The following is a 19,497-nucleotide window of genomic DNA, read 5'->3' as shown; positions in this document are numbered from 1 at the left end:
AAAGTGTTCAGGATGCACACTCGTTTTTGAGGCAGCTAATTGATGCAGTATATGCAAAACCCAAGTCACTCTCGGAGAGTCTTAACTGACTTTTGGGCTTGCTGTGGGCACTTCCTTATGATGGCTGGCCTCAAAATAACGATATGTTTCAACTTTGACCCAGTTCTCACTCCCTTGCTGGGACTTACAGTAAGCAATACAAAGTAAATAAGAAGACTTATTGCATATTTTTTCAGTGCACAATAGTTTTTCAGCAAATCATTTTGAGCTTCCAATACGATAATTTCATATTTAAAACCTGGCAGTTTGAAGCTCCTGTGCTGGGCTGAGCCCAGGGGTGGCTCCTCTGAGCCCGGCTGTTCCCTGCAAGGGGCCACCTGACTCTGGGTTGTGCTGTTTCAGCCCACTGCTGGCGTGCTGTATAAGGAGGACAACTACGTCATTATGACAACGGTGGATAAGGAGAAGTACAAGTGCCTGCTCCCGTTGATAGCAAGCGGGGACGAGGTGAGCTTTCTGGGGCCATTTCATAGTTGTTAGGGGCTGGAAAGGACCTTACAGATCATCGGGTCCAGGCCCCCTGTGCTTGGGCAAGAAAGACTGCTGGGGTCAAATAACATTGGGGTGGGGGCAGGCAGAAAAGGGAAGGAGAAGGGACCAAGGGAAGGGGTCTGGCACCTTGATATCCCTACTAGTGAGGCTTTCCCCACTCAAGTGGGGGGGGGGGGCCTAAAATTTAAGACCCATTGCTGGAATGCCCAGTGCTGCACCTGCAGCCTGTTCATGACACTCCTGTCAAACAGAGCGCAGCTCCCTTCCCTTCGGGCCAGGCTCCCCAGGCAGGGTGCATCACGCTTGGGCCTTGATGTAATGGGCTGCGTGCAGCATGGATAGCACGTAACCAGACAGCCTTCCAGAACCAGTGCTGAGATCCTGCCTGGGCCAAAAGGGTCATTCCAGGCTTCTGCTGGGTTTGCTGCTGTTACAAGCCGTGTCTCCAGGACATAAAAACTCCTTTAAAAGAAATAAGTGGCCAACTTCTCAAGCAAAGTGTCAGCGTTATTCATATTCTCTGAACACAGTGGTCATGAATGACAGTTCTCTGTAGGGCCATACCCCACTTATCATCCTGGTTTCTGAGTGCCTGCGAGCAGGGCGTTAAGTGATGCAAGTTATGGCTGTCGCATGAGCTTTGTTCCTTCCCTGTTCCCCTCTGTAGGGAGAGAACTGAGCATGCAGTTCGGGGTACAGGTTTGTAAATGAACGTGATGTTGTGTTTCTGGTAGATGGCCTGTTAGAAAGCACATCTTGTAGTCGTAGTGGAAATTAGGGAAGTATGCGACATTCTGGTTCTTGTGAGAGTTAGTTTCATGATCAAAGACAGCTCTTGAGAAAAATGCTCTTTTCTGCAGAGATGAGCTTTCCCACCATGCTTCTGCTTGTGGAACAGAGCTGTTGGCCATGATCTTCATCCTGAGATTTCAAGTATTTCACAGATCAGTGGGGATCAACTGTTTTGGCCAGCATGCCACAAATTTGCCCCACATCCTACCTGCATGCCATTTTGATCCCTTTTCCTTATCTGATCTTCTTCACTTTCTGCTCCCTGCCTGATCTGCCACTGTGCTGCTCATCCTGTTCCCAGTCTGCCATATGACACACACAGAAGCTGCCCATGCAAGTTGTGGCACCTGTGCTGCAGGTTGGCCATCCAATGTCATAGATATTCTGGGCTCCAGAGTATTGAGTGTCTTGAAGGTGAAGGTTGAGACCTTGAATTGAGTTTGTATTGTTTAAGAAGTCAGTTTGGTGGGGAGGACAGATTTGGTGTGTTTGCAGGAGCTGGAAAAATTCACAGTAGTGTTCTGCACTAGTTGGAGCTTGCAGAGGGACTGATGGCTTCTTATGTAGGTCTGCTGCACTGTACTGCAGTTGAGAGATGAGAATATATAATTACGGTCAGGTCCTTGTCTGCCAAGATGGAATAGTGTGTCTTTGGTATTCAGAAGTTATAACAATGTCAGTGACTAGCTGTTCGGGAGATTTTGGAGGCAGTCAGGTTCAGAAACATGCTTTAACTACTGGCTGCATTAACTGATTGTGGGTCAGGTTTCAACATTCAAATCTGCATCATACAATCTAAGGGCACCTATGCACAAGCACAGAGGCTGCTCTGATGTACTGGATTTCCAGGGCATCAGAGCAGACTCAATTAATCAAGTCCATTGGAGCATGGCACTCCAGCAGCCTGTTGCATCTCGTGTATCAGCATCCCAACATTTAAAGTACCCCCACCACCATTTTTAACTAAAGCTCTAGTTCAAGCACTCCCACTGCCATTTTTAAGCATGGGGACACTGATACACAAGACATGGTGGTGTTTTAGAGCCGCTCTAATTAAAGCATCCCCCCACCCCTGGAGCATGTAAAAGTGCCCTAAGAATTTTGATGTACCCACCAGCATAACCTCTATCTTGCTGTAGTAACTAAAAACATTTGATTTAATTAGTAAATTGAAATAGGATGGGGGGGGCAACTGCCAAGGCTGGGGGATTTGGAGGGAAGGTAGAACTTTGCATAACCTAAGAGGAAGATGGGGAGGTCATTCACCTTTTAGCACTAATACTTGACTATGGCTCTACAGGTTGATTTTATTTCATTGCTTTTCCACTACTGGGTTTTTCCTAGACAAAGTGGAATGATTTGGCAGGAATGAAGCAGTCTGAGAATTTTCTGAATAATAAGTAGAGGAAAATGTATTTTCTTCCAGACAGAGGATGTGTGTAGCTTTGGAAACAGACTTTTATGTTAGTGGTAGTGGAACAGCTAGCTTAGAGTTCCTTCATAGGGGAGGTTCTGGTAACAGAGTAAGCCAATGGGGGAGGTGTAGAGGAGAAGCAGCGGTCGAGGCTAGTAAGCTATGAAATTTCATATCTTCTGCAGCTCCCATTGAAGCAAGGCTGCTTGTGGGAACAGCTCGTGTACTAGATCACGTGTTCATTTGTCACCGAGTCACCTCACTTCTGTAGCTGTTGGCTCACTTACAAAATGGTGCAGTCTAGCCCTAGGGCTTGAACCTAGGCAGCTGGTGGCCTTCCCATCTATAAAGAAACTCAGCAAAATTTGAAAGAACAACAATAAAAAAAAAAAAGCAAAGCAGTGCTAAAATAGGAAAGGCAAGCCAGGTAGAGGCTGAGGGAGAGAGAATGAGGACCTGGCCCAAACTATTCTAGTAACCCTGTGTGGGCACAGTGAGATCACCAGGCCATTAGAGCAGGTGGGGGTGTGGTTAGTGATCACAGAATAGGCTGGAGCCACACAGTCCTAGAGCTCGTTAATGTACTGCCTCAGTTGTCAGTGATCTTTGAATTATCAATAGAATGAGGCTGGTTGCAGTTGTCTCTTGTTTACCTCATATCTCTGCACAACAGTATCCAAATTAAGAAAAAATTGGTTAACTTACTAATATATTAATTCTGAAGAACAACATAATGGATCTCTCTACCCTAGCACCAGGGAGGTATTCGTGGCTGTTTGTCAGCCAGTCGGAGCACGAATAAAGTGTTATGGACAGACAGACGGACAGACTTAGGCTTTTATAATAGAATACTGTGTAAAGAAATCAGTTTTCATAGATTTTTCACTCCTACGTCTTCTAAATTATAACTTCAAACGTCTTTGTCCTGTGAAAATGTGGTGACAAACACTTTCTACTATATACACATACCATAAAGAAAGAACTAATGAGACAGGTTATAGAAGTTATTTATATACTATAGAAATTATGTTCTCCTCAGCTTGAATGCTTTTTGCCTTGTATTCTCTCATCTAGTTTGCAGCTGTCACTTCTAAGTTAAAACACAAAAAGCAAACCAATTTCTGTATTGTGTTTTATTTGCATAATCCCTGAATACATCTATTTTGTCTAGTTTGTTTTTGACTTGCAATCATTGTCCCATCCCAATTAAAAATACTTACAGATTTTAATTGGGCAAGTTCTTGGGGACCATAATTTGTTACTGCCTTATATCCTTACCAATCAACCTTTTTCCTTATTTGGATAAATATAATCTGACCATTGTACATTTAATTTTATATATAGATGTGTGTGTGTACTGAATAATGTATACTGAATAAACGTGGAATAATTTTATTTCTTCTAGGAAGAAGAGAAGGATTACAAAGGTCCTAGTCCAAGAGAACTGTTGGAGCCTCTCTTTAAACAAAGTAGCTGTTCATATAGAGTATGTTTCCTGTTTTAGTTCTTCAGTATGCAAGTTAGCAAATGCCTATATCCCACCCCTGTTAATGTTTACTGTAAAAAAATAAATGTGTACCTAAGATTCCAACTGGTAATTTAAGCAGAAATACATTCTCCAAATCTTCACTGGATTTAATATTTAAATTGTTATTGTTGAAAACAGTTGTTCTAAACAGGTCTCCGAGAATTTGAGTAGTTTGTGTGGTTACAGTAGCAATTTGTAAATGGGGAACAGAAGAATACACTTCCAGCATTCAAGCCAAAATATGTAACAGCTGGTGGTTAAAAGATATGCTGTGGATATATTTATTGCAAGACCAAAAGAGATGTTCTTATAGATACCCTAGAATTGCTTGCTTATCGTGTGTAACTTTATTTCCCAGTACATTATTACTCTTTTTAAATACGTTGTGTTTTTTCTCTCTTTTTTTTTTTTTTAACTGGCCTTTGATGTTTTGGGAGTGAACTATATCCTAGCTCCAAACAAGGTGGCACTGAGGAGCAGGGACAGTGAATCCAGAATTATGCTGATCTGGTAGTCCTAATATAACGTCCATGCCATGGGTGACTAGTGCCTCCTGATACTAAGGGGGCACCAGCGGCCGATTGCCGACTGGGGGTGAGGCGAGGGGGGTCCCCCAGCGGCCAATCACCGACCAGGGGGCAGTGCTGGAAGTGCCATTGGCGCTTCTCTCAGCGCCCCCACAATCTCAGGGAGGGCACCAGCCGTCGCCCCACACTCCCTGGCTGGTGAGGGCCAATCTCAGGGGGGGGCATATGCCCCCACTATGCACCGCCTATGTTCCATGCCAACGAAGAGGGGCAAGTCACCTCAAGTAGTAGTTCAAGCTACTGTCTGGAGCAGTAACCATAGCTGATCTGTCCTATAAACCTATGATCAGACTCTTCCATGAAGAATTACTTGGCTCTAATACGATTCACCTAAAATAAATCTTGGCCTACAATATCAACCTAAGACCAGTGTAATTTTACCTATTAGATATACACGGAAAACGGTCAATATCTTTAGAATCATGAGAGGATTGCAATTTTTGTTAATTCGGGTTTCTGTCTTCATGTGACCCAGACTGAAAGCTGAGCAGCAAAATCCAAAGTGAAGCCTTACATTTGTTAAAAATTGTGATTGTCATTAACTAGAATGTAAATCTCTTTTTAGATTGAATCTTACTGGACCTACGAAGTCTGTCATGGTAAACACATTCGTCAGTATCATGAGGAAAAAGAAACTGGCCAGGTATGTTTCTCAAAGCTTTTGAGTACCAAATGGGAGTAGGCCTTAAAGCTGACGCTTGGTTTCTGATGCCACAGCAAACAGTCTTACAGCAATGAACATATCTTTTCTCAAATACTCTGAGAGCATTTTACCTGCAGTACATTACATAACTATGTATTTTGATTGTAGAAAATAAACATCCAAGAATACTTCCTTGGAAACATGATGATAAAGAATCCCTTAGCAGACCCAGGTTTGTCTGTTTATTTTTTGCTCTCTTTGTTTCATTTTATATTTTTTGGCATTATTTTGTTGTTACCACAGGAGTGTGCTAGAAATTTTGTGTGGAAACATGAAAGTAGCCAATTAATTTTTTCTAGTAGAGGGGCATTAGAGAGAGAACGTATATACAGTCTGGAGAATAGATTGTATGTTGATCTTTCTGCATCTCTAGTTATTTGTCTGTCAGATCATAAGCAGTATAAGGCAGAGACTTCCTTGTGTTAGGACATTACATATCTGATTGTGGACACTGCTACACAATGGTAAAGCAAAGTCAACAATGGTAAACCTTGCATTGCTCAGGAAGGCCTTAAAAATTTCTGTTCCACATTAACAAAACCACTTAGGGGCCTACATCCCAGACTGTCATCCACAGAATTCCTGTCCAGCCTCTTGGCAACCTAAGTTTTCACCAGTAAAGTATTCCAGATTATTTGAATGCTGCTTCTGCAGCTGCCCAGAACGGCTACTGTTTTGGCATATCTGAGCATCTCAGTTCCTGTTTGTCACCTAAGCATGTCTGAGAACCACACTTGGGTATCCCTGCACTGCAGTCCATTGAAGAGCTTGATCCAGCACGTATGCTCTGAATGCATCTAATTTATTGGTTGCACTGAACTCAGCACAAAGAATAACAGCCACAGTCACTTTCGGTGAAAACCATGGCTAGAAGAAGAGGTTTTCTCTTCATTACATAATATCCTAGGTAGTAAAGCACTTGGTAGAAGGCCTCAATTCTTTTACCCTCTCTTCCTCTCAACTCAGGTGAGAGGGGGTTCAATCTATGTCTCCCTGGAAAGTGTCATAACCACCAGGCTGTAATCATTGGCTTCAGTTGTGTTCCCTTTCTCTCTGACCTGTTAACCATGAATTCTTTGTTACATTCTGCTATCGATTCAAAGATAGCAGTAGAAAAAGAGCCTTTGCTCTGGCTCCCCTAGGAGGTGGGAGTTGTGGGTGTGAATCTCTCAGGTTTGAGGAGGGCCTAGAACTCCAGTTTGCCATGTCCTGGGCAAGTGCACTGCCAGCTGTTTTGTGAAAGGCACGTATACCAAAACCATCATGTCTTTCCTTTCTTGAAAAAGAGCTGAAGAAGGGTGAGTCAGTGTTTAGTCCGTGATCCAGCCCATGGAAATAAGGCTTTGGTGGCATTTGGCAGGGGGCAGGGTCAGTGGCAGTAGTTTCCCCTTACCATTGTGGGGAGAAGTGCCAGCAGAGACAACTGGGTCCTAGTACCTGCCTCCCATTTCTAACACTGGGGGGTGGGGAGAGAAGCAAAATATGGCCTGTGGACCAGATCCAGGGTGCCAAGGGATTCTGTGACCTATGGCGGGTCCCTCAGACCCACATGATCCAGCCATGGGGAGCATCTCAGGCCATGGCATGTGCAGCTTATTCTGCCACCCCAGGGCATGCAGGACAGTGGGGGCAGCGCAGCAGCTGGACTCAGCTTAGGAACCTCCGTGGCAGTGGCTCCTTCTGACTACTGCTGCCTATGTTGCTTGCAGACCCAGCCCCATTGCCCCTCTGCCTCACACCCATTGCTGGAGGCACTAGAGAGAGCAGGCAGGGTCTCCATGGAGACTGGCTGGGACCCCTGGAAGCAGGGGGCACTCATCTAGGCAGAAGGCATGGGGCTTCAGGCCAGTGGGGAGTGGCAGTCCCTTCCTGTGGAACTAACGCCGATCATGGGGACATGCAGGGAATGGATAGTGGCTCGGCCCTGAGCCCCAGGCCCCTATTGTCCGTAGCCAGCAATCATGGCCTCACCTACCTGCCCTGCTTTCCAATGCTGCTCCCCACCCACTTGTGGCCCCATCTCATCCACTCAGCTGAGTGTCCATGGGGTTCCCAGCCAGTCTCCATGGAGACCTTACCCATCCAGGACCTCTAGTGGTGGGTGCAGGGCAGATGGGCCTGGGGCCAGATAGGATCAAATGCCACCCCTTCCCCAGCATGCTAGGGTGGGTCAGCACTCCTACCCTTCACCCCAGCCTCCAACAGCTCACCAAAACTGCTTAAGTGGTCTTTAAGCCCAGATAATTGTCCACCCCTGCTCTACACTGGGTCACTCTGGCCTGCAGCCCAAAAAAAGGATGCCAACCGCTGCCCTAAAGGCATGACTTTGGCACTTAAATCCAAGGGTGGTTTGTGTTGTGAATCCCATTCTTGCACTGCTGGCTAACTGAGACCTACAAGAAGTCATCTAAAACTGCAAAAGGCAAGATTTCAGACATAACCCTCTCTGGCACTTCCTTTAGCTAGATAAGGCTTCTTCTCTTTGGGTGCTTATTATTTTGAATCACATTCTGGGGTGCCTAACCTTTCTTGGGTTCTATACATGGAATTTAAGTACCTCCTAACTTGAGAATGTGATCTTACAGTGCTACAAATTTTGTAGAAAGTGAAGTCTTACAAATGGCTATATGATAACCCCCTCCTTTTACTCTGCTGGAGTACAGCAAAGACACACTTTCCAACCAGGCCACAATAAAGGGCGGCTCCCCCTGTCCCCAGGACTTTAAAGGATGTGCTGGCAACCTGAGTAGTTTAAAGTGTAGGCAAGCAGCCTGGGACTAGGGCTACTTGCAAGATACCCACAAACTGCAAGGGCGGGCAGGGGGTATTGGGTGTGGGGGTTGCCCCTGGTGAGTCACTGGCGGAAGCAGCAGCAGCATTTCCTTTGCTGCCTGGAAGCAGTTGGGACAAGGCTGCTTGCAAGCCTACCTGACAGTTCAACATTGGGCAGGTTAACAGCAAGCCAGATGCTCCCCCTACCTCCCTTACTCTTGGAGGTGGAAGACAAAGAGCAGAGCACTGCAGGATAGTGGGAGGTCTAAGTAATGTACCAGGTGTTAAAATTAATGTAGGATACTTGGGTTCTACAAAGAAGTTCCACGTCCAACAAGTAACTCCTTTGAGGCAAGTTCACCATGTTTATTGCAGGATACATTTCTTTAACATCTGAGAGGTTATGAGTGAAAATATGAAACTCACATTAATTACACAGCAAGGGTAATGTCTCTCTTGTGATCCTGCCACATATCAGACCAGTCTTAAGAGTTACTGTAACATATGCTAACTCCTAATGCCCCTCTACAGACTATTTCTTTGGTGATGATCACTGATGCACAGTATACTTCTTGTGCTCCCTCAGTCTAGGGAGTGAGGAGAGGCATGAGCTACTGGTATGCAGCCTTTTAAACTCATCAGTTGTTAAATATAAATAGCTTCTCTTTGCTCCAGCCGCACCCCACTCCCTTTGCCCCCCCTTCAGTTTATTACTTTAAAAGTGAATTTTCTGCTCTCTTGCTCTCTTACAAGCTGGTGAAAATAAATGGCATACCCTACTGTATGCAAAGTGCTATATCATACGCAAAACAAAGTATTTAGCTTAGAATGTTGCATGTAAGGTAAAACTTTAACTGAGTTTTGAAAAGAACTTTACACTTAACTCATTCTTAATTATTCCCTAGATCAAGAAGAAAGTGAAAATACAAAAGAAAGTACAAAAGAGGCAAGTGAAAAACATTACTTTAAATTCTGCCATGGAAGCAATTTAAACCTAGATTAGATTACATGCTCAGTTCACTAACCAACATGTATGTGGAGAATTAAATTCCTTGGAGTAGGGTTTTTTCCCCCCATTTTGATCGTTGGTCCAGTATTAAAGAAGGTTACTTGTTCTTCTCCATCTACTGGTTTGTTTTTTTTCTTTCTAGTCACAAGCTACTGGACATTAAGGCTAAGGTCAAGCCAAATTTTTATAAATAAATCACTTCCAGTCTTGGTAAAATATTTAGTTGTACAACGCCCTTAATATCGCTACACAACTTAAATATACATGATATATAAAAACCTATGAACTTTTCCCTATAGAGACGCATGCAGTCATGTTCTGGCCTGGCAACACTTGTTTCTGTGCTTGTCCAGAAACTCTCCTACCACAAATTCATCCATCTATTCATTAACAAAGGTTGCTTGGGCTTTGGCTACACAAAGGTATGTAACAGATAGGTGCCCTAGGGAAAGAGAGAGCCTGGTATCCCTTGCTAAATCCTTGACACAGCTCCACCAACCTTGATGGACCCTTCTGTCAATAGCACTCCTTTGTGTTTCTCTTCTCCACTGGAAGCCTTTCCTTTTGGAGAAGAAATTTAGGCCTTAAAACTCAATGTAACGTTACCTAGTTTTAAAACAGAACAAGATAAATGCCTGAAGCATATTAGGTTTGGGGTTAGCCAGAGCAGAATTGGTCTGTGGTCAGACATCCAAGTCATGCCTTATTTTAACTTGTAGACTCATACTCTGTATGGACATGCTCTTTCCTTGCTATACCTTATTTTGTAAATTGGAGCACATTTGATTAATACTTCTTGGGAAGCATTCATTTCAGCCACAGAAGCAGATGAAGTCAAAATTTGTGTATTATATTCTGCTTAGCTACTTTATACCCAGATGCAGGCAGAAAACTCTCTTTACTTGGGATTCATAGATCTGAGCCTGAAGGTCAGATGTAGTTAGCTGCATATGTCTTTTCTTTCAAGCACTGAGGAATGAGCAGTCCTGTCAAGTGAAAGCTGTTGAGGAAATGTTGTAGTGCCCACTGTATCAAGCAGCACAGGGGTTAGAGCAGTTGTCCAGGATGTAGGTTCAGTTTCCTCCTCTCCCTGAATATTCAAGTATTCAGTGGGGCAGGGACTAGAACCTAAGTTTTCTCTGCTCCCAGTAAGTGTCCTGCCCCCTTACACTATAGTCATGCCCAATGACTATTATCATTATTCCACACACAGAGCAACAGCTTTTGTAGAAAATAGAGCACCTCTACCCTACCTTAGCATGTAGCAGTTACTAAGGCACTCTTTTGAGGTGGCTTTCCATTTGAATCCCTCAGGCTGAGGAGAAAATGAGCCTAGCCTACATCTTTCATGTCCTGTATGAGTGCCTACCCAGTGAGCTATTGAACGAAAGGCTGAAGCTGCTGCTCTGAAAATAGTGACCAAACTGCATACCTGAGGACAAAGAATGCCTAGCCTGGGGATGCCAGCAAGGCTCTGGCATACAAGAGGTGCTGCGCTGCAAAGCACTGTCAGGACTGAAGCACTCCTCAGTGGCTATGTCTAAACGGGATGCTAAGTGCGCAGCAGTTGGAGTTACTGTGCAGTAGTGTTGCCAAACAGCTTTTTCGTGACATTGACTGTGCAGTAGCTTGTTACTGCTGTGTCGTAGTGTCATGTCATGCTTACTGCCACGCACTGCTGCTGCTCAGTAGTAACAAGCTACAGCACAGTCAGCATCTCATGTAGACATTGCCAGTATCTTCAGAAGTTTAATTCAAGTGCCTAAAGATCTTTAATATAGGTTCCAGCTGACAACTTAACAGGGGCATTTGAGGATTTGGATTTTTGATTTAGGTGCCTAAATCCTTCTGTGGATCTAACCTTCACGGGTCAATGCTCACTTTTATACCTGCAGAACAGTACATTTGTAATGGTCACTTAATTTGCTTACAAAAAAAATGTAATCCATAGTTTTAAAAAAATAGTTACTAGACTAGAAACTGGCAGATCACAAATTTTCCCAACAAAATAAACACAAAATTGGTAAGGATTTAATTAACAAACCTTAAAAGGGTATTATTTAAATAAAGGAGAAGAATTCAGAATTTTGACTTGTTTTTAAGCCAAGGTTTAAAAGTTTATAAAGTAAACTTTTGACATTTGTCTTTAAAGGTCTTTAATCATTTTTACAGATTGGCTGACATGGGCAGATGTGCCCTCACACACACAACTGATTCTGTGCTTGCGTTATTTAAAAAGCATCCAAAAGTATATTTAGACTCTTCACATAAGTCCCTTAACAGGCCGGACACAAGAAAGGAGAGAGGGGGGAATTTTGCTTCCTTGGCATATTTGTGCATTTTAATCTGTTCCCATTTAATTTTCCTGATCTTCAGTCCCCTATAATAGCTCTTAAATCTATTCTTGGGTGTTACCCTACTTGTACTACTTACCTATTGCTTTAACTTTGTTGAATATTCATGATTCTTCTACCTGTGTAAAAGAAGTCTTCACCCACTGACAACTCCATCCTACTACTTGTGAAGAGAAAAATAATCAATAAAAGGAAATTTGTAATGTGATAGACTTCACAGTCTGATGATATTTCAGAAAAGATGAAACAGCTCTGTTGCAGTTTCTAATTATCTCTTGATCTCTCTTCTCTAGATTCCTTCAAAAAACATAGAGGGTCAAATGACTCCATACTATCCAGTAGAAATGGGAAATGGTACGCCTTGTAGTTTGAGACAAAACCTGCCCAGATCAAGTGCAGTGATGTACGTCTGTCATCCAGAAGCTAAACATGAGATCCTTTCAGTAGCAGAAGTTACTACCTGTGAATATGAAGTGGTCATATTGACTCCTCTGTTATGCAGTCATCCTAAATATAGGTATGGTGCCCAAATTTCAGCTGATATAATGGTTCTTTTACACATGGGACCAAATTTGTAGTCCATTTTCATTTGCATGTATGAGACCCATTGCCAGTGTAAAGTGCAGTCCTAATAATGCTCTAAAACCTTGCTGAAAATGGGTCTTAGGTTCCATGTCAGTGAGGATCATATATTATCTTTTGAAAAACGATCTATGAATATCAGTGCAACATTTACTTAATTCTGCTAGTGGAGACTTATTTCAGGATTTTGCTTCCCCTACAAATTTAATATACAGAAAGGTAGAAAAAGTCACAGTATTTTTATTTTTAAAAATAACATTTTAATTTACCTTTCCACCTTCTGAGATGCATGTAAGTAAAGATAATAATGGCTATCAACCTAGATATTAAAAAAATAATCAGTTAGAGGCACTAAAAACTTCCAGCATTCATTTCACAAATGTTTGCGAAGTAGAATGAATAAGTGGCAACTCACTCAAGTATTTCATACTGATATCCACTTTTATGATTTAAAATTGATCACAGAGGATTAGCATGTAAGGTAAGCATGGTTTTAGTTTTAATTTGAACTCCTATTTTTTATTTTAAACACACCTGGCCTCTTCAGTTACTTTTAACTTCCTTTGTAGTAAAAGCTTTCCAGACTTGGTCTTTCTCTAAATGTGTATTTCAGATTTTTCTTGAACAGTGAGTAAAGTCAGTTCATACCACTGAAATGTTCAGTGTTCTATTCTAATAAAAATAACACTGTAACTCACATAATTAAGGTAGAAATGAACCAGGTTAAAGATGTGCTCAGAAGAAGGGGATTTAAAGATTTAAAGTCTGTCTTTTTTGCCCAGCAGCATTGGATGTGCTAGTCCTGTCTCTAAACAAACTTAGCCATAGGTGAAAATGTACTATAGCATGCACGTAGCAACCCAGCTAATTGGTACTTTCACTGGCTATTGAGCAGGATAACCTAAGGTCAAGAAAGTTGCAAGCTACCAAACTATGAATCATCAGATGTTTTTTATATCAATTTTGCCAGCATTAGTTAAGGAAGCTCAATGGTAAGGCTAAGAAATTCCTTCAGTCAGAAAATACCAGAAATAAGATTGAATACTTAATATAAATTCTGTTCTTTACAATGTGGCTCTTTTTAAGTAGCCAAATTTGTGCATTGTCCTGTTCATCTGTATAAGGGAGCAAAGACGATCCACAGAAAGCCTCCTTCTATTCCATCAGCTGCTGTTACTGGGGAGACAATGAGGAGAGCAACATCCACAGGGCTGATGCCTCCTATGCCTGTATATTATGGGGAAGGAAAGTTGGAGACTTGACTCTACCTCAGTACACCAGCCCCACAGCTGACCTGATACAGAAATAATCTATGTTAGGTAAAACCTGAATGCAGACTGCTTCCTCCCTCCAACCCCACTTCGAGTAAGGCTGAAATGCAACTGTCACTCAGTCCCAGTTTAGTTCCTGGGATAGTACATGTATCTATTTCTACTGCTATAATTCTGCTTTTTTTCCCAAATTCTGTGCCAGGGTGAATGCCTGTCCTCTGTTCCCACTTCTCTCCCTGCAGAGAAAAAACTCCCCTTTAAATATTACATGGGTGAAGAAAAACTGCCCAAAAGAGAGCAAACTAGGCTGGACAATTTTTTTACTTGAATAAAAAGAAAAGAACTTCAGCTGATGTCTGAAATCCACTCACCTTCTGACCCCTTCCTCCCCTGAAGAAACATTTTACTGCAATAAGAGGGGGGGTTTAGTCACAAGTGAAACTATTTTCATCATTTTATAGTGTGTTTAAAGTAAATGCATGGCATAAGTGGTCTCTGAAGTACTGCATAGTAGGGCTGTGCGAAGTTTCAGTCCCTGATTTGATTCAGCGGAGATTCAGCCCGATTCAGTGGCCAAATCTCCAAATTCTAATTGAATCAGGAGACCCTTTAATCTTTCTGAATCAAATTGGAACCCTCTGAATCGATTCAGAAAGATTCAGCGATTCGGATAGAGACACAGCTTTAAATATTTTTTCTGCATACCTCAAGGTACCAGGTGGCTCGTGAATGCTGTGATGGTGGAGTGGATGAAGCATCCCACAGGAGCGTGGAGGGGACTCCCCAGTGTGCTCAACAGCAGACCCAGAAGTGGATCAGAAGCACTTACAGTCCACCTCCGGGTCCGCCAGGGAGCACACTGGGGGGCAACTCTGCACCACCCTCCTCCCCCACCCCTGGCTTGGCAACTGGTGCCTCCTGGGTCTGGAGGGGCACCCAGGGTCCCCCCGCGGCCGATCATTGAGCTGTGGGGGCATGCGGGGCCCCTCTGCGTGCTCAGCGGCAGACCCAGAAGTGGACCAGAAATACACTTAGTCCACTTCCGGGTTCACTGCTGAGCACGCAGGGGGGGCTCCCACACTCCTGTGGGATGCTCCATCTGCCCCAGCATCACAGCATTCACAAGCCGCACCTGGTACCTCATGATACACAGAAAAAACATTTAAAGATGGCCAAATCACTGATTCTCCAAATTGGCATCAAATCTTCAGATTCGGCTTTGGCTGAATCAAATTGGGGACAGTGATCTGAATCAACGAATCAAATCACTGTCCCCGATTCAGGTGGAATCCAAATTGAATACAGCCCATTTTGCACACCCCTACTGCTTAGTCTCTGCTAAGGGTAGCTTATGGGCAAGTGTCTAATATACATTTTTTCCTGTAGCAGTAGGCAAGTTACTCCTTAAAGTGGCTTCAGGCATGATTCCTTTCCTTCCCCATTTATTTCATCTTAATGATTAGTGGTGCAACTCATTTGGAAGAGTAAGAATGCTCAGTTCTGTACTGAGTATTTTAATACATTGTTTTTATGCTTATACTGACATCAGGAAAAATGAAAAATACCTAAGTGCATATGGTGATTGTTTGGCAATACTTAATTGCATAAAACTATATTCCAGTAAACTCTGGCCTTCTGGTGCAGAGTCTTCCTTTTGAACAAAGTTATTAATTTGAAAGTACTTCTTGATTAATAATCTTAAATGCAAAGTGGAATTTTATACTTCCATACATACAGTGCCCAGGCCACTGTGCAACAGAGACTTTATAGCACCCATAAGAGAGACTCTTTCAAAAGTACCCATAAGCCTAGAAAATTGCTGGGGAAAGTGTTTTTATAGCACAGACTCAAGAAGACCTAACTGTTTATGGTAATAATGTTTATGCATATGATGAAAACTTGTAACATGTGCCTAGTATAAGCGAAAATATTAAGGTAGATTGTTTAAACTTAAACTTCTGATACTTCCTGATTTTGATTGCTTGCTTTCATAATTTAAAATTGTATTAACAGTGGATGGTCCATAAAAAATGCCTTTTTGCATAGAACATTATATATGTAATTTGCGAAAACATGAGCGAGATTGCATTCACTTAACTGCTTGGTAGATTTGTTAATATATTTTCTATGGTACAGGAGAGTTTTATGTTTAAACTCAGTGAGTTTCTCACTCCTGAAGTTCAGTCAAAATGTGTTTATAGTTACTGCCAAAAAAAGGCTCATCTGATATCTTGTATACAAAGCTTAACCCTGGAGTAATTAATATGTTCTAGCTAATTTTTTTACTACTATGCAGAAATGAATGAGTGTGCTGACATAACATTTATGTACAGTGTTAACCAACTTACAAGAATACAAGTGATGTATCCATAACTTATTTGGACAGGTTCAGGGCTTCCCCTGTGAATGACATATTTTGCCAGTCACTGCCAGGATCCCCACTTAAACCCCATAATCTGGAACAGCTGGAGAAACAGCAAGAAATGATGAAGATGCCTTTTAGAAGGGTTAAAGAGGTAGGAATCTTGTAATTTTAAACTGGAAAGTGTCTATTTTCCATATATTATCTATTTTACAATACATGTAACCTTAAGTTTAGTGCAGCTAGTTCCCTCCCTAAGTCACTTTACAAGATTATATTTTAAGTGGTCTGTAAACAACCAACAGGTATTATTAATAGCAGCAATTTTATTTGAAAAATATCTCTACATCAAAGTTTGGGCTACTGGTCTGTGAAATTTGTTGCAGCCCTCTTTTCCTCCAGCTGCCGTTCTTGAGTTGCTTCCCTGAAATTCCATTGCTTTTCTGCCTTTTTGTTTGTCCCTTAGCTATTCTGAAGATTCAAGTGTTTTACCTTAAAAGAATGGAAATAATTCTTATGCATTTGTCAACTGCTTGCTTCACTTGATATTTATTCTAATGTTAATTAACTGCATATTAAAAGATCAGCACGAGACATACACAATCTAAAAGGTTGTATGTATGTATTTAATTTCAGGAAGAAATTCATTCAACAAAGGAAGAAAAATTCTCCTCTATCCATAAACCAGTCACTGTTGGAACCCATCAGTTGTTAACTGTTGGAACAACCCACATCTCCAAATTAACTGATGACCAGCTCATAAAGGAATTTCTTAGTGGTTCATACTGCTTCCATGGGGTGAGAAGAATAGATTGGCTAAATGTGCATGTTTGTTTTGCATTAATCAGTTCCTAAGAGAGTCTGAAGTTCTTCATTTAACTATGATATGCTGTATTTCTCATAGCAATGGAGGTATCTTTCCTCTCTGTAATTTTGCCAATGACCAGAAAGTGACCTTGATGTTTCTCTTTAGCCAAGTTCAGGAGCTTATTTGATGTTTTTGTTGTCTACCCTCTGGAACTCTACTCTGTCAAGCATATATTTGTGTCCTTCTAAGTAAAGGATTATTGTCTTTGAAAGATGAGCCTGTTTTTTGGCACAAGAAATTACATGAAAGAGGTAGAGAGCCAGTATTTAGTCGTCATAATTGACCCCTTCTCTCTCTGAGCCTCAAATATTTCTGAATTGATTTTAGCTTTGTCTTGCATATCAATTCTGATCAAAATACAAAGCTAAAAGCTGAATTTGAAGTGTTCCACATCCTTAAATACCGCAAGAAAGCATATGTAACACTAGCTACATATTGGCCAGAGCACCCTTGGTATCATGCGGACCTTTTAAGGATATCATAGGGTATCAGGCAATACTTACACTGTTATGTATATAAAAACCTATACACAATTCACATGGTATGAGCCCAGAGATTTCAAATGGAAAAATTGCAGCAAGTCAGGATGGTTTTGACACTTTGTATCCCTGAATTCTCTGCAACAGAAAAATTGCTCTGTTATTTCTCCATAGTCAAAAAATGAGTGAAAGCTAAGAGCTGACATTTTCCATGGGGTGCCTTGTTCTAACATGGTTGGGAACCACTGCTGTAGACTGAAACATGTTGGGTTTTGGAAGGAAGACAGAATTTATAAGAAAACTTATTAAGGCACAAAAGAGAAAGTAACAGGAAATACTGTAATGGGAACAGGGATTGGAAAAGACGGTAAAATGACTTACTAGAAAAATTAGTGTGGTTGAAAGGAATGTGGATTATGTGGCTACTGCTGCCTCTAAAACGGTGGGAGAGGGGAATGGTTTTAAATAGATGGATTTGGGACAAAGAAACACACTGCCTTATTCAGCTATAAATAGATGAATTGTAGCTGTTATGCTCACGAGGAGTTAGCCAGTAAAATGGGGTAAGGCACAAAATACTTCTAAGTGTTCTCAGCGTTATAAGCATGCTGTTCTGAATCTACAGTAGTGCTAGATGAGTATCAGGAAAAATGTATTTCTTTTTCTAGGGTGTTGGTTGGTGGAAGTATGAATTCTGCTATGGCAAATACGTACATCAGTATCATGAGGTATGTTTAAACAGTATTTTCAGTGTTCCACCACTGGGTGGCTACCAGGTGCTTTTAATGTATGACAGCTACTACAATTGATCCTGTAAGTCAGGGCAGTAAGAAGGGGCTGGTTGTATTTTATCCAGTTAGAACCCCTGACTTATGGGAGAAATTGACAGCATCGCATAATTTCAATCTGTGCAGTGAAATGCAGGCACTCATGTTATATCAGAGTTGAAAAAATTTTAATATAGTTTTCAGGCATGCTCTTCCGGTTATCAAGGCATATAATCTATTGAAAGTAAGTTTGCTATCCAGAAAAAGTTTTCCATTTAGCATATGAGTGCCCTCAGTTATTTTCCTGAATGCAGTAAAAATGTATTGTAATTAACAGCTAAGAGAGAAAATCTGATTTTTTTTTTTTAATTTTTTTTAAAGAATGTGACCTAATCCTTATCATGTTTGTGATATGGTCACCCTGATGGTCCAGAGTCTCAAACCAATCTTCTGGAACAAGTCATGGCACTTTGAAGGTTAAGGTGACTATCCTAAGCCTTCTCTAACATCTCTAAATTAAAATATTGAGCACTCTGAAAACCTACTTCCCCTTGTTCTTGGGGAAGGATGAAGAAAGACCTGGAATGTAAGCCCTTTTCTCTGCTTTGGAAAAAACTTCTTTACCACCAAGAAATAGCAGAGAAGTCACTGTGTCTCATGCCCTCAACAGCAAAATCATTTCAACTTCATGATACAAGATAATAAATATGGGTTGTCCTTATTGTAGGATAAAGAAAGTGGCAAGACATCTGTAGTTGTTGGCACCTGGAATAAAGAAGAACATACTGAATGGTCCAGGAAGAATCCAGCTAGAACCTATCATATCAAAGAAGATGGTAGTCAGACAGTTAGGTAAGGTTAATGGTTATTTTTGTCCCTTTTGGTTAAATATTAGATAACATGTTGAGAACATGAGTTTATTTCCCTGCAGCACTTCTAAATTGCTCTTTAAAATAACAATTTGACTCAGAAACTATTCTAAGCCCACCAGCATAACACTTCACTTTCCATTCTAAAATGCAGACTGTTGCATTTAAAAATCAAAAAATAGAATCCTTCTCCATGCCATTTGAAATACTTGATTAAAAATGAAGCATATGAACTTTTAACTACTTGTCTGAAAATAGTTTTCTTCAGTATTACATTTATCTTGAATACCATTTTCAAAAGTGTGTGTGTACCTTAGGTGCTCAAGTCTCACTGAAAATAAGTGCAACCCAGGCAGTTTGAACAGAAAATATTTCATTTATTTTCAGTGAGATTTAAGTACCCAAGGAAAATAGATGCTTATTGGAAATTTACAACTTTGACTAATGTTCATGCCTGAAAGTTTTACATTGAGGTTGTCTTCTTTGATGCATATTGTCTTAGTTTCTTGAAAAAACTTCCTTGGAATGAACTGTCTGGTTTTTATTTATGTAACAGTTAAATTCACTGTATCTGGTTACATTATTTGA

At 41.4% G+C, this 19,497-nt stretch overlaps 1 protein-coding gene across 1 annotated transcript in view; it reads left to right on the top strand.

Annotated features, from left to right (window-relative positions):
* ERLEC1 (endoplasmic reticulum lectin 1) overlaps window positions 1–19,497 on the top strand; it is a 42,673-nt gene that overhangs the window by 12,177 nt on the left and 10,999 nt on the right. Inside the window, exons 3-12 of the mRNA XM_019507975.1 lie at window positions 403–507; window positions 4,164–4,244; window positions 5,439–5,516; window positions 5,685–5,748; window positions 9,254–9,294; window positions 12,005–12,228; window positions 15,951–16,080; window positions 16,563–16,724; window positions 17,942–18,001; window positions 18,768–18,892. Of these exons, the coding sequence (XP_019363520.1) occupies window positions 403–507; window positions 4,164–4,244; window positions 5,439–5,516; window positions 5,685–5,748; window positions 9,254–9,294; window positions 12,005–12,228; window positions 15,951–16,080; window positions 16,563–16,724; window positions 17,942–18,001; window positions 18,768–18,892 (1,070 nt within the window). The remainder of the gene's footprint in view (window positions 1–402; window positions 508–4,163; window positions 4,245–5,438; window positions 5,517–5,684; window positions 5,749–9,253; window positions 9,295–12,004; window positions 12,229–15,950; window positions 16,081–16,562; window positions 16,725–17,941; window positions 18,002–18,767; window positions 18,893–19,497) is intronic.

Source organism: Gavialis gangeticus, unplaced genomic scaffold (genome assembly GCF_001723915.1).
Source record: "Gavialis gangeticus isolate Ggan-Ray unplaced genomic scaffold, GavGan_comp1, whole genome shotgun sequence".
NCBI lineage: Eukaryota > Metazoa > Chordata > Crocodylia > Gavialidae > Gavialis > Gavialis gangeticus.
This window is presented reverse-complemented; position numbering and strand designations above follow the sequence as displayed.